The sequence below is a fragment of the Pseudorasbora parva genome, chromosome 20 (genome assembly GCF_024679245.1).
Source record: "Pseudorasbora parva isolate DD20220531a chromosome 20, ASM2467924v1, whole genome shotgun sequence".
Lineage (NCBI taxonomy): Eukaryota > Metazoa > Chordata > Actinopteri > Cypriniformes > Gobionidae > Pseudorasbora > Pseudorasbora parva.
Window position 1 is genome coordinate 5,936,516 of NC_090191.1, and position 20,691 is coordinate 5,957,206.

Genomic DNA, 20,691 nt, shown 5'->3' on the forward strand with positions numbered 1-20,691 from the left:
TGAGTTGTAAACGCCAAACTCTGGTTGGGCCAATCACATCGTGTATAGTCGGTGGGCGGGGCTTAACATAATGATGGCCGAGTTGCTCTTGCATGCTTCTTCTAGTAAACACAGAAACTGGCGAACGGCGGTCTTTCGAATCAGCTTTGACCGCGACTCTGGAAGACTTGGAGTTAAGCTTTTCTCTGAGAAAAGAACAAAGAACGGCACTGAAGTCATTCTTAAAGGGTCATGAAACCCCCCTGCTGTAGTGATGTTTTTTCACACCTTCGATTTGTGGTGTTAAAAGGTAAGTGGTCGACTGTGAAAAGGTGGGATGGGTATTGTGTGGAAAGAGGGAATGGTTTGCATAAATAGGGGAGCGTCATTAGGCGCATTAAGATTAGCGATACCAACAGCAGCAATTAGAGCGATTCTGACACATGTTCTTGGTTCATGTTGGCATTGTTTACAACAGTGAGATTAAATGAGGGATGAGTACAGCGAATGAGAGAGCTCTGAGACATTAAGTGGCGTGCAGCAGAGATCGCAAGTTTTTCAGCTCTTCAAATCAGCATTCAGTGAGAAATGAAAATAAATGTTATTCTGAATGACGAAATATTTTGCAAACGTGATAATTAAATCCAAATATGCACGCTGTTTGGCAAGATGAACAACGTGCCGACGTGATAAGACTAAGAGAACATGTACCACTCACGAACATGCTTGCAAATGCGATAGAGGTGTAATGCTGCCTTCAGGTGCTCTCGGAATTATCGTAAATACGAGTTTTCTTAGGTAAAAATTGCACATGAACGCCCTCACATTTTGAAACTTGAATGCAATGATTTCGCAATCACGACTTCAGAAGTCGGAATGATCAAATTTCCGATGGCACGTGAAGGCAGCATAATTCTAGATTGGGGTAAAAGCGAAGGGGTTTGAGGTTTCATAGTCTCGACCGCGCATCTGAAGCACAGAGCAACACGTTGCCGTGACGTTTCGAGCTGTCACTCGGCAGCTAAATCTATATTTGTCCAAACATGCAGCACACTGTTTCACTAAGAGCCAGAACACATGCAGTTTAGTGCATGTCTATGACCACAAATAAAGCGAAAAGGTGGCTTTTGATTCTTGTTATTTCATCAAAAATATTGTTCATTAGCCTACAGATCGGTTATTTTGCACTCCTGACATAAATTAAATAGTCAGCGCTTGCAGGTTCGGCGTGCGGTTCCTGAGGTTAATATTACTTTACCGAGCCTCTGTAGCAAAGGCTTCCACAGACGGCGCCGGTTACAACTCGCTATGCGCCCTTACGTTACTTCGTATGAGCACAACGCCTCACTTTCCTCCTTGACTTTTCGTGCGCTACTTTCAAAACTTCCCTAACATACAATAATGATGGAAGATGATGAGCCTGACAGAAGTGACTGTCTCATGTATATTAACTAAATGATCTTGTATGCATACTACAGCGCAGTGATTGGACTGAATGAGCTTTATGTCATGAATATATATCGAGAATCGCTCGGAGCGGTCGACGTCAGCATGTCCCCAGCAGCCCATACTTGGGCCAAAAAGCACATGCTGACGTCAGCATTTGTGACGTTGCTCCAACTTAGCTTTTCAAACCGGAAGACGCTCTGAAAAATGCAAAAATAACTTTTTTGAATATGAACATATGAATAACATTAATGAGTACCCTTAGTGTTTTAAATGATGTGCAGCCTATACATACCTGTTTACATCTCATAAATAGTGTTTTGGGGTTTCATTACCCTTTAAGGAGGGAAGATATGTTCTGAGTTTTTCCGACCGAATACCGCGAAAGTTTAATCTTTCAACTAGCTCTGGTTGGTTGTAGCGCTATCCAATTGTGTGCACGCCGTGCAGAGGGAGTTTGAAAGACAACCGTTTATCCGTCCCTCGGATTGAGCCCTGTCAATGGTGAGTTTCCAGACCAAACATCTTGATGTGGGTCTGGCTTGTCAGGCTATCTCATACATTCAAAAGTGTGAAATGAGTGTGAAATGAGAAGGCACAAAGACACCCTTTACGTTTATGCCCGCATAACTGCCATTTTAGCTGAGGGCTCTGGGCATTAACTGTAACAGCTCTGTGTTGCATCTGATTAGTTTTTTTTCTATAGACTGAACTCACAAAGATATAACGATCAAGATAAACTTAAAAATTCGCCTGAGTTGTCCTTTAAGCCTTACGTTTTACAGATTGCACCACTGAAGTTGCTGAAATTATGTTTTTTGTTTTTTTTAATCTTGTTTGGCCCAACCAGGCGTTGTTAGGCAGAGCTAGTGTGAATGACCAAAAAAGCCACACTATATGCACTTAGAGTGAATAGACACTCCGTTAAGATTACTTACTAATCAAAACTTTTGCAATTGGAATGTAATTTAAACAAAATATATTGATACAAATGTTCATTCAGTGAAAATAAACAGACCAGCACTAACAGATGCCTAACAGAACAAAACCTGCCGCTCATGTCTATTAGTATTGGTCGACACTGTTAGGACTGTACCTTGCTCTTCTGTGAGTTTCTTTGCTGTCTGTGGGATTTTCGGTAAGTCTGTGAGGAGAGAGAAAACTATTAGAAAAATAAACAAATAGACAAAAGATAATACTGAAGCTAAAGCATGTCTGCCTATGACTCCTTTGACCATAAAATGAACTGTGAGATTTAGCGGCCTCATACAGCCCTCCCTTTAATTCTCTTCCTGAGTATAAGTCACCATTCACTTCATTATGTTCAGTCACCATAGAGAATATGTATGAGTGAATGAAATGTCACACATTCTCTTTTTTATTTTTCCATAACTGCACTGAAAAACAACTCCTTACATGTTTTCTCTTATTGCTAGCCAGCTTGTTCCTGTTTTTCTTTGTTCAAGGTTATATTCCATATTTGTTTTTCCGAATGATTCCTTCCATGGTTTTATGTTTGTGCACCCTCTGACGGGCAGCTTCTGGGATGGGGGTGTCACTTTTTTTGTAAGAGAAGTATAAATTGTGTAAACTTCTCAATAAAGACGGAAGATTTGGGACTCTGTTTGTGTGCAGTGTTGCCCAATTGGGCAGTTTTGAATTTGATTGTGCGGGTAAAAATGGGTTTGGGTGGGTGGACAAAATTTGGGCTGGTTTGGGGTCAGTTTGTCGGCTTTCAAACATCTAAATTTTACAGTTTAATTGGTTAATAACAAACTCAAGTGTGCATGTACTCCATAAAATCAGTCATCATGACACACAGAGGCCCAGCGTAGAGTCAGCTGGTGTTGACGTCGCCAACGAGCACATACTTTCAGCCAATCAGCAGGGAGACGCACTCATTCATGACAGTTTGAAAGTAAAAAAAAGTGCCGAATGATCGCTATGCCAAAGTGGCATAAATATACAGTATCTACGGTAAAGAGTGGGAAAGTGAACCAACTCTCAAAACGTGGATTATACCTGTGACTCAAAGGCTATTCATAAATATAACTAACTCTAAGAGCACAGTTGAATGAGTTGCATTGAAATCGAATATGGGATTATGACTCCTGTCCATCATCTTGTGCACACTAATCAGCACGTCTGCATCTTTTAAACCATCTAGACTGCGCTCTACTCACCCTGACAGCTGCTGAAAGAGGTTTCAATCAACAATTCATCAGTTTTGAGTGTGTTATGTTCTGATTTATGTTCTTCAAATATATACTTCACAAAAGACATAAGGTTACTGTAGATCTGTCTGAATTTAAAGCACAACACAAAGGTAAATGCATTTGTTATTTTTTTAGTTTTATCATAAAGTATGTAGGCTATCAGTGAATGACACATTTTGGCTGTGGTGTGTGCAGTAATGTGTGTAATGCCTGCTACTTACGTTGTTCCGATCACTTATGTTAGGCACTTTTTGCACTTAAATTAGTTTATTCCTACTGTTGACATTTAAAAATGATGGATGTGTTTTTTTTTTAAAATGGGTTAAAGTCATCGGTTAATTTTGTGATTTTGACAGTTTCCACTTGGACATTTTAGTCAAGCATGACTGTATTTGAATGTATTTGCCCTTGTTTTGATCCATTTTCCTGGAAAATTTATTTATTTTTATTATATTATATTTTATTATATTTTGTTTTAAGGAGATAAACTAATGCTAATCAACCTTGATTGACATGGCAAAAAAATTATCACATTATTTTAGCAGTTCAAATTTGGGGCGTTTTTTTTTTTTCTTGGAGTGGGCAGGTTTTAGTGAGCTTTTGGGCTGGAAATCGTCGACCCAATCTGGCAACACTGTTTGTCCCACATCCATGCAGACGCAGAATATTGACAACTGAGGAGGAGCATTGAAACTAGAAGCAGTATATGTATATTATATGTATATTCACACTTTATTTGCATCTCTTTTAGAACACTTGATGGTTATATAATCAAAATATGTTACAGTGAAGATGAAATCGAATCAGACTTAAATATAAAGGGACTTTGATCGAATGCGTTTCTGATTTATGTTTCTGTTGGCTGCATGACAATACAGTTTGCTTTTACTGTCACTAGCTTTAAATATGCCACTTAGATAAAGCATCCAGCTGTATATAAACGAATGCAAATAGATGGTAACAAACATGACAGTAAACACTTGGATCAGACTTGTGTGTGTTTTTTCATGTTGTTTTAACAGCTTCAGGTACTAATGTCAGCATCCTCTCAGTCTCAACGGCATTAATGCAGTGTCTAGTCAATACATTAATTATTTTATAGTGATAGGAAAACTGTCACAGGTTAGAAACCGCATGACGAAGGAAATGGTGATAGACGCACAGTCTCTAATCAAAATATCAAACTCAGAAGGTTCACAACCACGTTCACACAAACAGTAACCGACGAGAACTGAACAGAACAGGAAGTATAAGTGATGTTTTATTAACAAATTTCGGGAGGAGCGCATTCAGATAATTAAACCTAATTAAACAATGGAGCACGTCAGATAATCAAACCTAACTAAACAATTGGAGCACGTCAGAAACAAAACATGTACTGTAGTGTATAGCACACTGTTGTTTTGTCTGATTTAAATCTGTTAAAAGTAACAAATATGCTTTGAGGAAATTAATCGGAGTAAAAGTTGACAGAAATATAAAAACTCAAGTAAAGTACAGATTCTCCCAAAAAAAACTCAAGTACTCTAACAAAGTATTATTATTTGTTACATTACACTGAAGCAGAGCTATAGTGATAGTACCGTGTCCTGCAATGTTGTAGAAGTTTTGTATCACTGGGCCTTTGATGATGTTTCCAGCGAGTACAGGAGCATTTACAGCTGCTCCCGTCTGAGCATTCACATCAACACCAACTCCAGTGTGAGCCCTGCTGCTTATCTCTACTGGAACAGAGTCAGAGATTAATCCCATTTACTAAATGACAACTTTAACATTACTGATATTCTTTCCTTCATTACCTTTCTTGTCTTCTTCCAGCTCATCTAGTGTGTCACGATGCTGATCTGCAGATGCCATCGTCCTTCACTGACTCACCGCTGATGGACATGAATAAAACGCTTTAGCTTTGTTGTTATCAGACACTTTATAAAAATAAATTATTATAAACTACATGACAAGTTATTAAATGTCTATGTACAGATGTATTATTGTATGTCAAAAGATCTCATGTAGTCTCATGTACAACCTTTCCTTTTGTTACTCTCATCAAGCATGACACTCTCTACAGACACTCTCACCTGAGATTCTCATGCAATGCCAAGTGTGCCATTCTCAAAACCAGTTAAAACTGCTATGTGCCTAAGGTGCTATCTAACGTGGTCAGGTGTTTAGTGCTTCAGGTCTTTTCATCCCCCGCCTCATGTGACGGCGGAAAAAGGGGGGCTCTTCCTGCTATGCCTTGAGAATAGGAGTGTAACGATTCGTTTAACGATTCGTATCACGTTTTGAGGTTGTCGATACAATTTAAGGACGATATTGGTTCATTTAGAACGATATGATCCGAAACGATTCAGTGACTTGAAATCAATTCAGTAACTTTTTAGCCAAAAATTTTAATCAGTGTGACAGTTTTATTTCAACCGAATCGAATCGTTGTTAAAACGAATCGTTACACCCCTACTTGGGAATATATCTGGAAAGGTCAGTGCAGTGGAGGAGGTCAGATCAGCTGTTAGTGTGTTTTCGTTCACCCAAGAAAGGGCTGCCTGCGTCTACCTCGACAATCAGCATCTCGATTGTCCAGGCTATAGCCATGGCTTATCAGGTGCGCAACTCGCCTTCAGTTATAGCTGTGAGAGCTCATTCCACTAGGGGCATGGCCTCATCGGTGGCACTCCTTTCTGGAGTCCCAAAGGATATCTGCGAGGCGTTTGGGTTGGATACCCCGCACACCTTTCTGTAGCTTACACCTCCCTGCGACGCCCGGTGCTAGGGTGCTCCAGTGATAGTTGTGCCTGGTTTCCAGCTTCACAATGGGGCAGGCGTAACCCTCGCTGTAGCCTAGTTGGTACTCGTTCCCCAAATTCGTCGTTCCGACGCAGTGTGAAGTTCCCTCGTAAGGGAACGGCTCGGGTTATTTCTAAAACCCTTGTTTTTTTGCCCACTGGCCCCTGTCCATTATGGCCTCCTAATATTCCCCATATCCTGATTGGCTTCATCACTCTGTCTCCTCTCCACCAATCAGCTGGTGTGTAGTGGGCGTTCTGGCGCAATATGGCTGCCGTCGCATCATCTAGGTGGATGCTGCACATTGGTGGTGGTTGAGGAGATTCCCCCTTCTATGTAAAGCACATTGAGTGCCTAGAAAAGCGCTATATAAATGTAACAAATTATTATTATTATTGTTCCCTGAGAAGGAAACGAGCACTGTGTCTCGTCACCACACCTCGATTTGCCTGGAGCGCTTGCTTCATCGCGATAATTACCACTACTATGCGCGGCCTCCCCTATATAGCTTTCGGGTATGCCATCACATCTATGTCATAACGCAACACCAATCAGGATTGGAATAGTTTCATTCAGACTTCAGATATACTGTTGCTAAGGAGCATCCCCAAATTCATCGTTCCAACTCAGTGCTCGTTCCCTTCTAAGGGGAACAAGGGTTATAGGCCGAGCTGTTTTCTTTTATGGATTTTGTTTGCCCAATTATCTGCTTCCTGCATGAGGGACAGGTGATAATGTTAAGGAATGTGGGGGGTAATAGTGCTATTAGCCTGATAGTAGAGGGCACAATAAGCTGTGTAATGTGTAAATATCATTGGGATATGGAAAATAACCAGTGTTTTTTGTTTTTCATTTCAGAATGCCACCATCCAGCGAAGGCTGTATTATCTACAAAGTGTATGATGTCAATGTATTTAAAATGGATTTTAAAACAGTGATTTTTAAAAATTAAGAAGATGAATGAGGAGATACCTGTGAACTAGAAAATTTAAATAAACAACCCATTGACCATTCGATGATTATGTGGACATCATGCCAACAAAATCAAGTCACTCAAGAACACACACCATGCCCTGAGACAGGTCTCAATGGCTGATAAAGGATTTCATCTGTCCAAACACTGATTTTTCAAGTCATATTATTAATGATGCCATCTCCCTTAAAGGGGTCATATAATGCCATTTTTGTACAAGTTAATATGATTATTTAGTGTCTAAATTAAAACTTTGTAATATACTTTGATTAAAAATTGTATTTAGTATTCTAAGAAATCACTAATTTAACCTGGTGAAAAACAGCTCTGTTTTCAGCAAGCCGTTTTTGTGCATGTGCCTTTTATGCTAATGAGCTTTTCTCACCCTGCCCTTTTGTTCTGTGGGGGCTTTGTGAGTGTGTGAAGCGTTGCTTAGACAACAGGAGAAAATTTGACAATGCAATAAATTCGATATTTCAGATATAACAACATCAAAATGACTGCTGTGTTCATTATTACACCCAAGAACAGAACACTACAATCGCTTAGACGCCATTCTGCTCCATGGCGGGTCTGAGCTGAAACTGCTTGTCAATCAACAGTCGTGGGAGGGGTGTCCGATCGTGTGATGTCACACATCGAACGGCTTGATTTCAGACAGGTGAAAACATGTAAGGAGATAAAAAAAAAAAAACACTTGATGTATTTTTATCATTATAGGATGGTTGTGTACAGTCACTACCAACACACATTGCTGTATAATCAACTTGTAAAAGTGCATGTACCATTATATGACCCCTTTAATACACCACTGGAGTATTTCTGAAAGTTTTTGTCAGAAGATGGATGCTCCAGACACTGTGGCAAAGGCTACACCAACACACTTTGCAGCAAGTGCAATGCCTACCTACCATATTAAATGATGGCAATGCCTACCTACCATATTAAATGAGTATATTGACATATATTAATACTATGCATATGATTATTGTTTATATAATATTGTATGTTATGACTATATATGTGACCAATATATGTTTAATTTATATAGGCCAATTTATTTAAACAACATACATACAAACATTTGTCATGCTTATTTTTTCCTTGTTTGAACAGCTTTAACTTTTAACAAGTCTATCTCTATTTGTGTTTTGGGGTTTATGTTGAATTGTTTATATGCTCTTTATCTTTGAATGCAAGGATAGTCATTTTCTTTGCAGTTCAAATTTTTCTTGTAGTTTGTCTCTCTAGGTTGTTCCTAGGGGGACTGTTACACTATATTTTTAATTTTATTTGTAAAATATATACTAAGACTATATAAAAACATATTATGGATATATATATATATATATATATATATATATATATATATATATATATATATATATATATATATATATGTATGCAAGCAATATGCTATGCATATGTGTAATTTGTATAATGAGCATTTATACAAAGAAATATATCATATATATAAGACATATAAAACTAGCCCATATAAATGTATCTTTATATTTATGTATATGTACATATGTATATGTCAACATATGAAATTGTTCCATTTTCTAATAGGTTTTATATATGGGCAGATATAGATAGATAGATAGATAGATAGATAGATAGATAGATAGATAGATAGATAGATAGATAGATAGATAGATAGATAGATAGATAGATAGATAGATAGATAGATAGATAGATAGATAGATAGATAGATAGATAGATAGATAGATAGATAGATAGATAGATAGATAGATAAAGCTCCATAAAGCTTTTTAGCATGAAGTGCTACAAAATCTCCTGATAGCTAGCTGCATCAACCCTGCCCTTGATAAAACACAGTGGACCAACACCAGCAGCTGACATTGCACCCCAGACCATCACTGACTGTGGGTACTTGACACTGGACTTCAGGCATTTTGGCATTTCCTTCTCCCCAGTCTTCCTCCAGACTCTGGCACCTTGATTTCCGAATGACATGCAAAATTTGAGCAACAGTCCAGTGCTGCTTCTCTGTAGCCCAGGTCAGGTGCTTCTGCCGCTGTTTCTGGTTCAAAAGCTTGACCTGGGGAATGCGACACCTGTAGCTCTGGATGTTTCTACTCCAGACTCAGTCCACTGCTTCCGCAGGTCCCCCAAGGTGTGGAATCGGTCCTTCTCCACAATCTTCCTCAGGGTCTGGTCACCTCTTCTCGTTGTGCAGTGTTTTTTGCCACACTTTTTCTTTCCCACAGACTTCCCACTGAGGTGCCTTGATACAGCACTCTGGGAACAGCCTATTCATTCAGAAATTTATTTCTGTGTCTTACCCTCTCGCTTGAGGGTGTCAATGATGTAGGTGGGCGGGGTAAAGTGCAGGTGGAATGTGATGGTGATGATCTGGGTAGGCTTCGGGTGTCGAGGAGAATCGCTGGAGGGGAACGCTGGAGTACTAGGGACACACACACGCTGGACGCTGGAACACTAGGAGACTTGACAAGAGACGCTGGAGATAGGCAGTTATCTTCGAGGGAGTCCTTAAGGTAAACAGTTACTGTCCGGTCTCATCAAGAGAAGGTACTAACTGCTTCTGTGAGCGTGTGTGTGTCTTTTGTGCTGCTGGTGATTGGGGTGGTGTTGGGCTGCAGGTGTTCGTGATTAATACTCAGGTGAGGGTGTGCGCTGTGAGTTCGTGACGTGGGAGCCTGACATGTCTGTGACATATATATATATATATATATATATATATATATATATATATATATATATCTCGTCGCTGCCCGATGAAACTCACCTATGTCCAAAACGGTTACTTTTCAGGAAGTGAAAAAAACACCGTATTTCAAAAGCAGTTCAATGTAGCGTTGTCATACTTGGTATGGCATCTTTACATGTAACCATGTTCTTGCCAGTGTAATTATATAATCCACATTTGACCAAAATTGAGTTTAAATGGACATACGTGCATATTTTACAGTAACGGTGGTCGATACGTGTTCTTCCGATAATTAATTAGAACGGCCAAGAAAATAATTTAAGCCTAAAGTAGCCTACCTACCCTCATTGGCAGCTGTCTGAGAACCGTCAATTTCAAGTGAATCTAAGAATGACAGAGAGAAAACCTAGTTAACATTTCAGTAGGGCTCCTCCCAGCAAACAGGGGACGTCCCCCGGACGTTGCGAACGTCCGTTTAGGTCCGCAGTAGGTCCGGATTGTAACGTTCGCTGACGGACGTTCGGCGGACGTCCGCATTTGGTCCGCTTTGTAACGTTCGCTCGCGGACTTTCGGGGGACGTCCGCATTTGGTCCGCGGTGGAACGTTCGCTCGCGGACTTTCGGGGGACGTCCGCATTTGGTCCGCGGTGGAACGTTCGCTCGCGGACTTTCGGGGGACGTCCGCATTTGGTCCGCGGTGGAACGTTCGCTGTCGGACGTTCCGAGGACATTTTGTTCAGGCCAGTTCGCGAACTTCCCTATTTCGTCCCTCAATGCCATGCCATTTCCATAACAACACTTGCAAAATCCAGCCACCCAAAATCTGCCTTTTATCAACAACAGCCTGACACTTTGTAACTCAGACAAACGGAAAATTGTACTAAAATAAACCCATATTGTATTTTAAAAGGGGATTTAGTTATTCCTTAAAATGTGATAATGGAAAGTGTTTGCAAAAAATGTTTTTTTTTGTAGATTGACAATATATTGCAAATAAACAAGGCCTATAAAATATGATCTAAATAGCTATTGCAAATAACTTTCGTGTGACTAACTTATCAATATCACTAATGAAAGACGTCTTCAAATCACGAGTTTGTTTTATAATTTAAACATATAAATACAATACCCTTCAATAATATTAATAGGACATAGGCTACAATTTATGTATTTCACATGCATGAGAAAAATTAAGGTTGAATCTCCGGATCTGAATCGACTTCAACTGATGAATGCATTCAATGAAAACGTGAAGAATGAAAAAGCACATTCCTGGAAAGAAGGTGGAAATAACACAGGTAAGAAAAATAACATTTTCCTACCCATTTACTTGTCAGATTGTTAGTCAGATGAAGGCGATTGGTTTTATTCAAAGAAAGGCTATTTTAAGAAAAATATTGTAATAACTGCATTTAAGACTTTTAATTCAGCTTAAATAACACACACACACACACACACACGTCTGGTGCGCTATCTTTCTGGGGACTCACCATAGATGTAATGGTTTTTATGCTGTACAAACCATATATTCTGTCCCCCTACACTGCCCCTGCCCCTAAACCCACCCATCACAGGAAACTTACTGCATTTTTACATTTTCAAAATAACTCATTATGTATGATTTATAAGCTTTTGTACCCATGGGGACCTCAATTTAAGTCCCCACAGTGACACGAGTCCCCTTGAGTCTGTGTGCATTCAGGTTGAAGTCCCCAGCAGGCTAGAAAAACATGTACACACACACACACACACACACACACACACACACACACACACACACGAAGAAAAAAGTGAAATATAGCCTGCACTGGGAGATGCAAGCAAGAGTCGCCTAACCGTGTGACGTCATTGTTTGAGGTACGCGCAGCACGTATCCATGGCAACGTTTAGCTGCGTAGAGAGAGAGAGAGGGTCCTGCCGGATTTCCTCAGCTTAGAAGCGGCTTTTAGTTCTCTTTCGTCGTCGAAAAAGGTATTTATAATTTTAGATTAGTAGACATTTTAGCTATCATAACAATTGTTAATCTTGTAAAGTTTAAAATATGACAATTTCACATTTTAAAAGGTTTCCTTCGTGTAGTAAGTTAACGTTACAGCTGCAAACCGTTAACGTTAAGTTATGCTAACACTTTTTAAAACTGAAATGAGACAACTTTATCTGATATTGACAAATATAGGGCTTAAATATCGAACTTTCCAAAGTAAATACACACTGAGGCAAAAGACAAAAGCCTAAATTGGGACGGCCTGATGTTATCCTGGACCATGGTAACGGAATCAAGTTTTTTTTCAATGGACAAACGATGACACTTCTAGTATTACTCATATAAGATAATAACACTACTGAATGTGTTCATTTTGTTGTTTTAGGTTAGAAGCCAACGAGAAGAATTGCCATCGGACTAACGTTACCCCACAGCTGACGACCAGAGACGCGCGTGTGCGCGCACACACAGCTGCCTGCGCTTACACCATGGTTTACACACACGAACACCCATGGAAAGAGCATATCACCTTTACAGTTGTTCAAATAAAATAAATATATTTTGTTCGTTACAATTCCTACGTGTCTGTTTACTTTGGTTTCCCGAAATGCAAAATAAAATCGAATAAAACGCTGGTAAATAGAAAGTCCCATAAACGTCCTGAATGGCCGCTTGACGTCCTGTGAACGTCCCCGTGAATGTCCGGAGGACGTCTTTGAGGACGTCCGCGGGACGTCAAGAGGACCCTACACATGGACGTCCGGGGGACGTTCGCGGAGGCCATTTAGGGGACGTTCTGGGGACCTTTAAATCCACTTCATTTTCAGCGTTTATTTGCGCATCTTCTAAGTTAACAACGGCTCTGTGTAGTAACAGTTGCTCTATGTGAAATCACACACCTGAGGGAATTTAGCGCTGATTAGAGAACCGGCTTTACTGACGAGATGCGCATTAACGACCGGCCGATCGTGATCGGAGCAGCCCTACATTTCAGTAATAAATACAATGTAGACTTAATTGTTTGGCTGACTCAATTCTATTTTCCTACTAAACCTTCCTCCTCATTGTTGATTGACCCTCGCAATCGCCTCAATAACGGCCCTATCGTAGTTATTCGGCTGTCCAGTGCTGAGCTTCGATGAAACTTTAGGAGACCGGCGAGATGCTTCCACAGGGTGGGAGATACGCGGCGTGATTGACAGCTTTGACACCAAATGGATATACGTGAAAATCAGATGACATGATTTCACAACTTTTCATTGGTCATTTAGATATGGGAAGCACCCTATATACGGAAATGAATCTGGACATTCAATCCGTTGAAAAATCTCAAAATCGGCAAAATGTACATACGTGGTTTTCATCGGACAGCAACGATATATATATATATATTGTGACAAGTGTCCCGAGTGCTCATCAGCGTCGATCTGGGAACAAGGCAGTCACACCTGCACATGCTCATCACGAGCTGAGCCATCACACCTGCAGATGATCAGCAGGCGGCTTCATAGAGCCGACAAACAACCAGAGAGGTGAGAGATGTCTCCAGAACTCTGCTAACTGTTGTCTCCGTTTACCCCTAGAAAGCAGCGTGTGACGGCCAGCCCCCACCACGGAAGTAGGAGCATGGACCCACATCACCGCGAGCACTAAAGAGGGAGAGAGAGAGAGAGAAACACGTCGAGCACCGAGCACTCTTCACGCCGCACTTTCACCTTTATCATCCACTTCACAAATAAAATCCACCCTTCGGGGAATTCACTTTCTATGTGAATATATTTAATATATGTATATTTTGTATGTGTACATATATTACATTTCTGTATGGGACCAAGAAATGATCCATGAATATATTCTTACAGATTTCGATTTTTCTATTTACTTTATTTATGAGGGAAGATGAATGATTTTGGTGATTTTCTAACTACTGCAGAAATATGTTCATCTTCTGAACCAGGGCCATTTCTGGGAAACAAAGGAAACCGGTTTGATGGTTTTCAGCTGGAGGGGTTTCCAGAAAGCAGCTTTATGTTTCTGAATCATGTCTTATCATGTTACTTTAACTCAGATAAACACCTCTGAGCTTCTGCAGTTATGCTGTTTCAGAAAAGTAATGTCAGAAAAAACTTTAACACAATCAAATATACTTATATCTATTTATCTTTATAGTATATCGTTTTGAGCTCAGCACTTTTTCAGATAAATAAAGTACATTAAAGGAACTGTATGTAAGAAATGTATTTCAATTAATCATAAAATGGCCTTGATATGTCACTAGACATTAAGAAAGCATGTTAATTTCAAATACTTATATCACTGTCAACAGTAGTCTGGCCAGGATATGTAAGGGATAATGTACACCCAGCCGGTTATTATCACAGAATAAACCCTGACAGAGTGATCAGGATGCCAACACGACGCGGACAGGTATTGCGTAACTCTGAGGGGGTTTATTCTGCGATAACAACTGGCTGGGTGTACATTACCCCGCTTATTACACGGCTGATTACATGGCTATTACATGACAGAGTTGCTTTGATTTTGTTGGACTCATCAGTAGATGGCAGTGCAGAGTCAAACTCCACTGTGTTATCAGTACTTCAAGAGTTCACAGAACAGAGATGCCAACACTATTCAAAATAGATCTATAAGTTACTTTTACAATGAATAATTGCTGTTTAACACTAAAGTGTAGTGTACAAGTGTTCATCTGTTGTCTACTAAGGATGGTCCAGTGTAATCAAACTGATTTCATAGACTGAATGAAATATGACATCAGTGGACTTCTGAAGTACTGCAGAGAAAAAGCATTTGAACGGTTTTGCAGTTTTTCATTGTATGTGAAACATGATGGACAGTAAAATGGAACGAATGTGTAGAATGAATGCATGAATATGTTCTTACTAAAAAAATCTGCTTCTGATATTAGTATTTACTTTATTAAAGTTAATCATTTGAAACAACTGCAAAAATATGTTCATCTTTAAAACCAGTTTAAGCAGGACCATTTAAAAAAAACACACGTATGCACACACACACACACTTTTGTTTTTGTGAAATGTGGGGACATTCCATAGGCATAATGGTTTTTATACTGTACAAACCATATTTTCTATCCCCTTACCCTGCCCCTAAACCTACCTATCACAGGATTTTTTTTTTTTTTTTTTTTTTTTGCATTTTTACTTTCTGAAAAAACTCATCCTGTATGAGTTATAAGCCTTTTGAAAAGTGGGGACATGGGTAATGTCCTCATATTTCACCCTCTTGTAATACTTGTCATACCCATGTCATTATACACATTTGTGTCCATATATTTTACAAAAACATGCCCACACACACACACACGAGTTTACAGCTGGATGGGTTTCCAGAAAGCAGGAAACATTTCACCTCAGCCCATCAACCATTTAGCCCAGCCATGACTCCTCCTTCCCTCTCTTCATCTGGGGGGCGTTGTCCTTTCAGCCCCTTCAGTTTCAGGAGAAACCCCCTGCACTTCCCTACTCACTCAGACAGACCTTACAGATCTCTGTGCACATGCAACATCTTGGCATGAAAATAGCTTCTTTCCTCCTCACTCAGGCAGACGTTACAGTAGAACGTTAGTAGTAATATACTCAATAGTAGTAGCTGAAGTGTTATTGTAGTATTACTCATTTGTCCTGCATTACTTCCTGCACCGTTACTAACTAATGATGGATAATTTTTCTAATGTGTTACCCAAATCCCTTGTGTGTTTGCGCACACTTAGCAAATAAAGCTCATTCTGATGTTTAGTTTCCTCTGGTCAATGTTCTACATCATCTTTACCTGGTTGTGTTGCTCTCTCTTTGTTTGAGTTCTTCATCATGTGTTTTATTACTTCAACCATAACGTGACACACAGTAATATGATTTAAAAAAACTGATTTGTGCAGCCTTCAGTGATTCACTTACAAACACACACTTGATCATCTGTCAGATCATTACATAAAGAGGTTTAAATAAAATCACCAAAATCACTTCAGCACAGCATTAAAGTCTCAGAAGCACCAATGACACCCCAGCTAGCAATTAGGATCGGGCCGCTTCCGTAAAACCTGCGGCGCTGTCGGCTGAGTCGCGGCATCGGCTGAGTCATGGCAACCGCATTTGGGCCAATTCATTTTGCCATCTGCAGACAGGCAACTTAATTTTGTCTAGTCTAACAATGATGGGAAACATGCTGGCCAAAATATTTTTCTGCTGCCCAAAATAATTTTTAAGATGTAAAAAAAAAATATTTTTCTACCGGCCAAAATAATTTTTAGATGTGATGATAGACTATAATTCGTGACTATAATTACAGGATTTGTACTCTTGTGTGTTAAACGTCTTGTTATCAATATAGTCAGCAATTCATGTTACTGTCCAATTAAAAAAAAAATTACCAGCAAGTCTGTTAAACTCGGTACACTCGGCTCAGAACATTTTTAGCAGAATGAAGCCGATTTCAACCGTTACTGCAGCAAGCGTCACATACGCGCTCGTCATCACTGGAGTGACGTGAGCACGCACGTTGGGTGATATAAAAGCCAACACATCTCATCCCCTTTTGATCCTGCGCCATTACGGTGAACTTGAGGTAAGTTAAGTCTTGTGTTCCAGTTCCTTAAAAAGTCAACATTTTCACGCAAAGTATGGTTTCAATCGAGTTCCCTCACTAAAGTTACGTTGCTGAGGTCATTATCATGCGTTTAAACTTTATTTGTGTAACTTACGACATAATTATGACTCGTGATTTGCACATGACTCGTGAAATAATGCTTCCCTCCAGATGAAATGGAAAAAAAAGTAACTTTAGTGCAAGCTGGGATAATATGAAAGTGTTGCGAACGAAGCTAACTAACGTTAACATGTATGCAGGAAACATTGACTAGCTTGGCTGTCAGCTGGTTTCTTAGATGCTTAGCAAAGAATTCGTCGCACATTTGTGGTAGATCTGCATCGTTAAAAAAATCCTAAATGACCACGAGTTTCTTATGCTCGTGTTTCACATCACGGGCGTCAGCTGAGCATGAACAGCGTACCCATGGGCGTGTCCCCCGCACTTTAAGTAAAACATGTTATTTGTTAACCTAAAAACTTTCAATGTAAATGTCATTTATTAATATGTATTCGTGTCAATATGACATCTAAACTTTTATTTTGCCTTGGAAACGCTTCCAAACGCTTTCGCGTGAAAAATAGTCTTCACTTCTATATTAGCATGCACGCCTATCCGCGTGGGTCACACGGACAAACTAATGGGAGCCGAAATAAAAACGGACACTACACGCAGCCAACACGCTCACCGTCCTTACTCGCATCTTTCTTACTTGCCTACGTCTGTTACACGGGCAAGTGTATTTACGTAGAGGCGATCTGAACCATAGATATCCATAATAATGGCTAAGTCACCATCGTCATCACCGGCGGCCATTTTGTCACAGGCAAGCTGTCGGGCTCTGTACCTGTGTAACTGTTACCTCTGTGAACCTGATGCAAGGTGAGTGATATGTACGAACTCTTATCTCACTGAAATCTTGACGGATTTACAAATGGTTTGGTTTCTTACAAATGTTATTAACATGGCTACAAATCTGGATGCTTTAATACGTTGACATTGCAGCTTTTCATTTCGATAAACGACTTAATCGTGCAGTTGTGTATCACGGCTAACTACGTGCACGTTATCAAGGCTGAGACCACAATCGAGCTCTTCAATTATTATTATAAAAGTGTGTGTATGTATAGAAATATTTAGGAAAAAATAATCATGACTGATAAACGCCAATTGCCACAATATATCGTTTTTTCAATCCATCTCAAGGTATTTATTAACAAATTAATATTTGAATAGCCTTTTTAATGTTTATTGTATCTTGTGCTCACCAAGGTTGCATTTATTTAATCAAAAATAGTTAATATTGTGAAATATCTCTAATTAAACGGCTGTTTTCTATGTGAATGTATAGTAAAGAGTATTTTATTCCTGTGATCAAAGCTGCATTTGTCAACATTACTCAAGTCTTCAGTGTCACATGGTCCTTCACAATAAATTCTTATGAGATGATCAACAAACATATGATTTATACGGTAATCATTGTTGAAAACAGTCCTGCTGCTAAATGTTGTGGAAACCATGATTCATTTTATTTTTTAGGATTCTTTATTGCATAGGAAGTTAAATGAACAGCATTTATTAAAGCATGTATTAAATATAAATATATGTATTATAATTGCCACTTGTGATCAATTTAATGTGTTTGATGAATACAATTTGTTATTGAATGTTATAATGAATGTTTGAATACTATCATGGTTTCCACAAAAATAAAGCAGCACAACTGTTTTCAACCCTGATAATCATGTTTGTTGAGCATAAAATCACATTTGAATGATTTCTGAAGGGTTATTTGACACTGAAGACTTATTGATTAATGATGCTAAAAATTCAGCTTTGATCACAGGAACAAATTACAATAAAAAAACTATATTCACATAGATAACAGCTGCTTTAGATTGGGATAATATTTCATTGTTTTACCTTTTGTAATGCATTTTTATTAAATTAAATCCCATGGTGAGCAGAAGACTTCTTACCTATCAGCAACTGTAATGTAGATAGGGGCTATATTTTCCTTGTATATTTGCCTTGTTCAGTTACATTAATATATATACATACACATGTATGTATGTGTGTGTAAAAAGCAAGAGATGAGAAATGTAATCTGTCAATTAGACATTCTGTCTCCATCACTTCTGAAAAGATGGTAAGCCCCTGCCTATGTTACCGAAATGACGGCTGGCTGGGTGCACTAAACCAAAAACCCACCCTCTTGTCAATATTCTGTTTCACTTAGAAATGCGTCACAGCGCTTCACGCAGACTTAAATTTATTCACAAATGCAGATTCATCCAATAATAAAAACAAAGTCTTGATGATTGAGACATTAACTCCATTTACATTTTCTACTTAGTTCAAATTAATATATCTTTAAATGGACTAAAGCAATGAGTATCTTTTTTTTTTCCTTAGGTAATCTTGCTTTTGCTGTTCAATTGTTATAAGGTAAGAATGGCTGATCAAATGCATTCTTTTAAATCCAATTTGAGACGTAAGGCAGTTAAATCGGTGTCTAATTTGCTGCAGGGTATTGAGAATGAAAGTGAGCTTGTTGACGATGATCTGACTGATGACTTGCATGACTTGGATGTTGTTGTAAACTGTGATGACTTGATGCATGAATGGAACTTTGACAGTGACTGTGGTGATGGAGAAGGCCCTTCTGAGCATAGACCTGACCTTGCTGATGATTTAGTCAATTGGGCTTTAGAGTTTAATATTACCATGGTTGCACTTACTGCCTTGTTGTCTATCCTACATTTTCACCACCCCAATTTGCCAAGAGATGGGAGGACTCTCCTCAAAACAGTCACCGACTACAAAATCCTACCTGTAGCAGGAGGTGCCTTTTTTTACTTTGGTGCAGGGACGTGCACAGGGGGGTTGCTCAGGTTGCCCGGGCAACTGCCCATATGCCCTTCTTGACACACGTTGCCCTTCCGAGGTGGAAAAAAATAAATAAAAAAATCGTACAATGGATGCAGAATTTCACGTAGGCCTAGATACAAAAAAAAAAAACGCAAAGCCTCGTTCACTTCCATATTCGGGTACCCGTCCGAAAGTGAAAGTCAAGCAATTGCTTGGGGCCCCGAGCTGGCCTGGGGCCTCAAGACAGCGACAGGTTAAGAATAAAATGCAACGACAAACTGCTTGAGCACCCCATTGATAGTCAATGCAGTAAAGTGCAATGACACTGTTATCGGAATCCCCCTCAAGGGGGCCCTCTCAGTCGGCGCTGACAACAGCCACCCAACCACGCAATCTCTACTGCCGGCAAAATACAAAACCTCCTCATGAAGTGGAATTATGCTTTAGGAATCCAGAAAAGAAAAAAAGAGAAAAAACAAGATAGTGGTAAGTGATAAATTACACTATATAAAATAGCTTTATTTGTACAAAAATGGTGTAATTTTGCAGCAGGTAGGCTAGCAAAAATATGTTTATGTTAGCTAACGTTACCTGCCTGACGGCAAATGCTGCTTGTAACGAACAGTTAGTGCAACTTTTTTTTTCGAACGGATGGAATATGGTTACATTGTAATATGTTTTTTTTTTAACGGGATAAGGAAGACGCAGATCTGTTCCAGAATAACTGTTTATCGTTTTTAATGACCTAAAATTGCTATAACTTTGTAATAGGTTTTGATGAAAGTGGCATAGCATGCTATACTAACTATTTTTATGCTATGCATAAATAACCTGGAATAGTTAACATAGCATTAACTATTATTATAAACATTATTTAACCAGAAAGAGGCAGAGGAACATGATTTTTTTCATAGCTTATCTTAATGTGCTAGTGTCGGGATATACTAAACAGTTTATGTAAATATGATATTATTTTTATAAGTTACCAATGGATCTTGAACAGTTACTTAATTCGGTGTGGAAATGTTTACACTGTTGCATTTTGAAGTACAGTATCAGGACAACCCACATGTTTTACTGTTACTGTTTATTAACTATTTAACAGGTATTATAG

General features: G+C 39.1%; 1 protein-coding gene across 2 annotated transcripts in view; it reads right to left on the bottom strand.

Annotated features, from left to right (window-relative positions):
• LOC137049210 (NACHT, LRR and PYD domains-containing protein 3-like) overlaps positions 1-20,691 on the bottom strand; it is a 56,982-nt gene that overhangs the window by 27,636 nt on the left and 8,655 nt on the right. For both annotated transcript variants that reach the window (XM_067427673.1, XM_067427672.1), the window contains exons 2-4: positions 5,441-5,518; positions 5,225-5,365; positions 2,522-2,569 (exon numbers count right to left, since the gene is read on the bottom strand). In XM_067427673.1, the coding sequence (XP_067283774.1) occupies positions 2,522-2,569; positions 5,225-5,365; positions 5,441-5,498 (247 nt within the window). In that variant the 5' untranslated portion in view covers positions 5,499-5,518. The remainder of the gene's footprint in view (positions 1-2,521; positions 2,570-5,224; positions 5,366-5,440; positions 5,519-20,691) is intronic.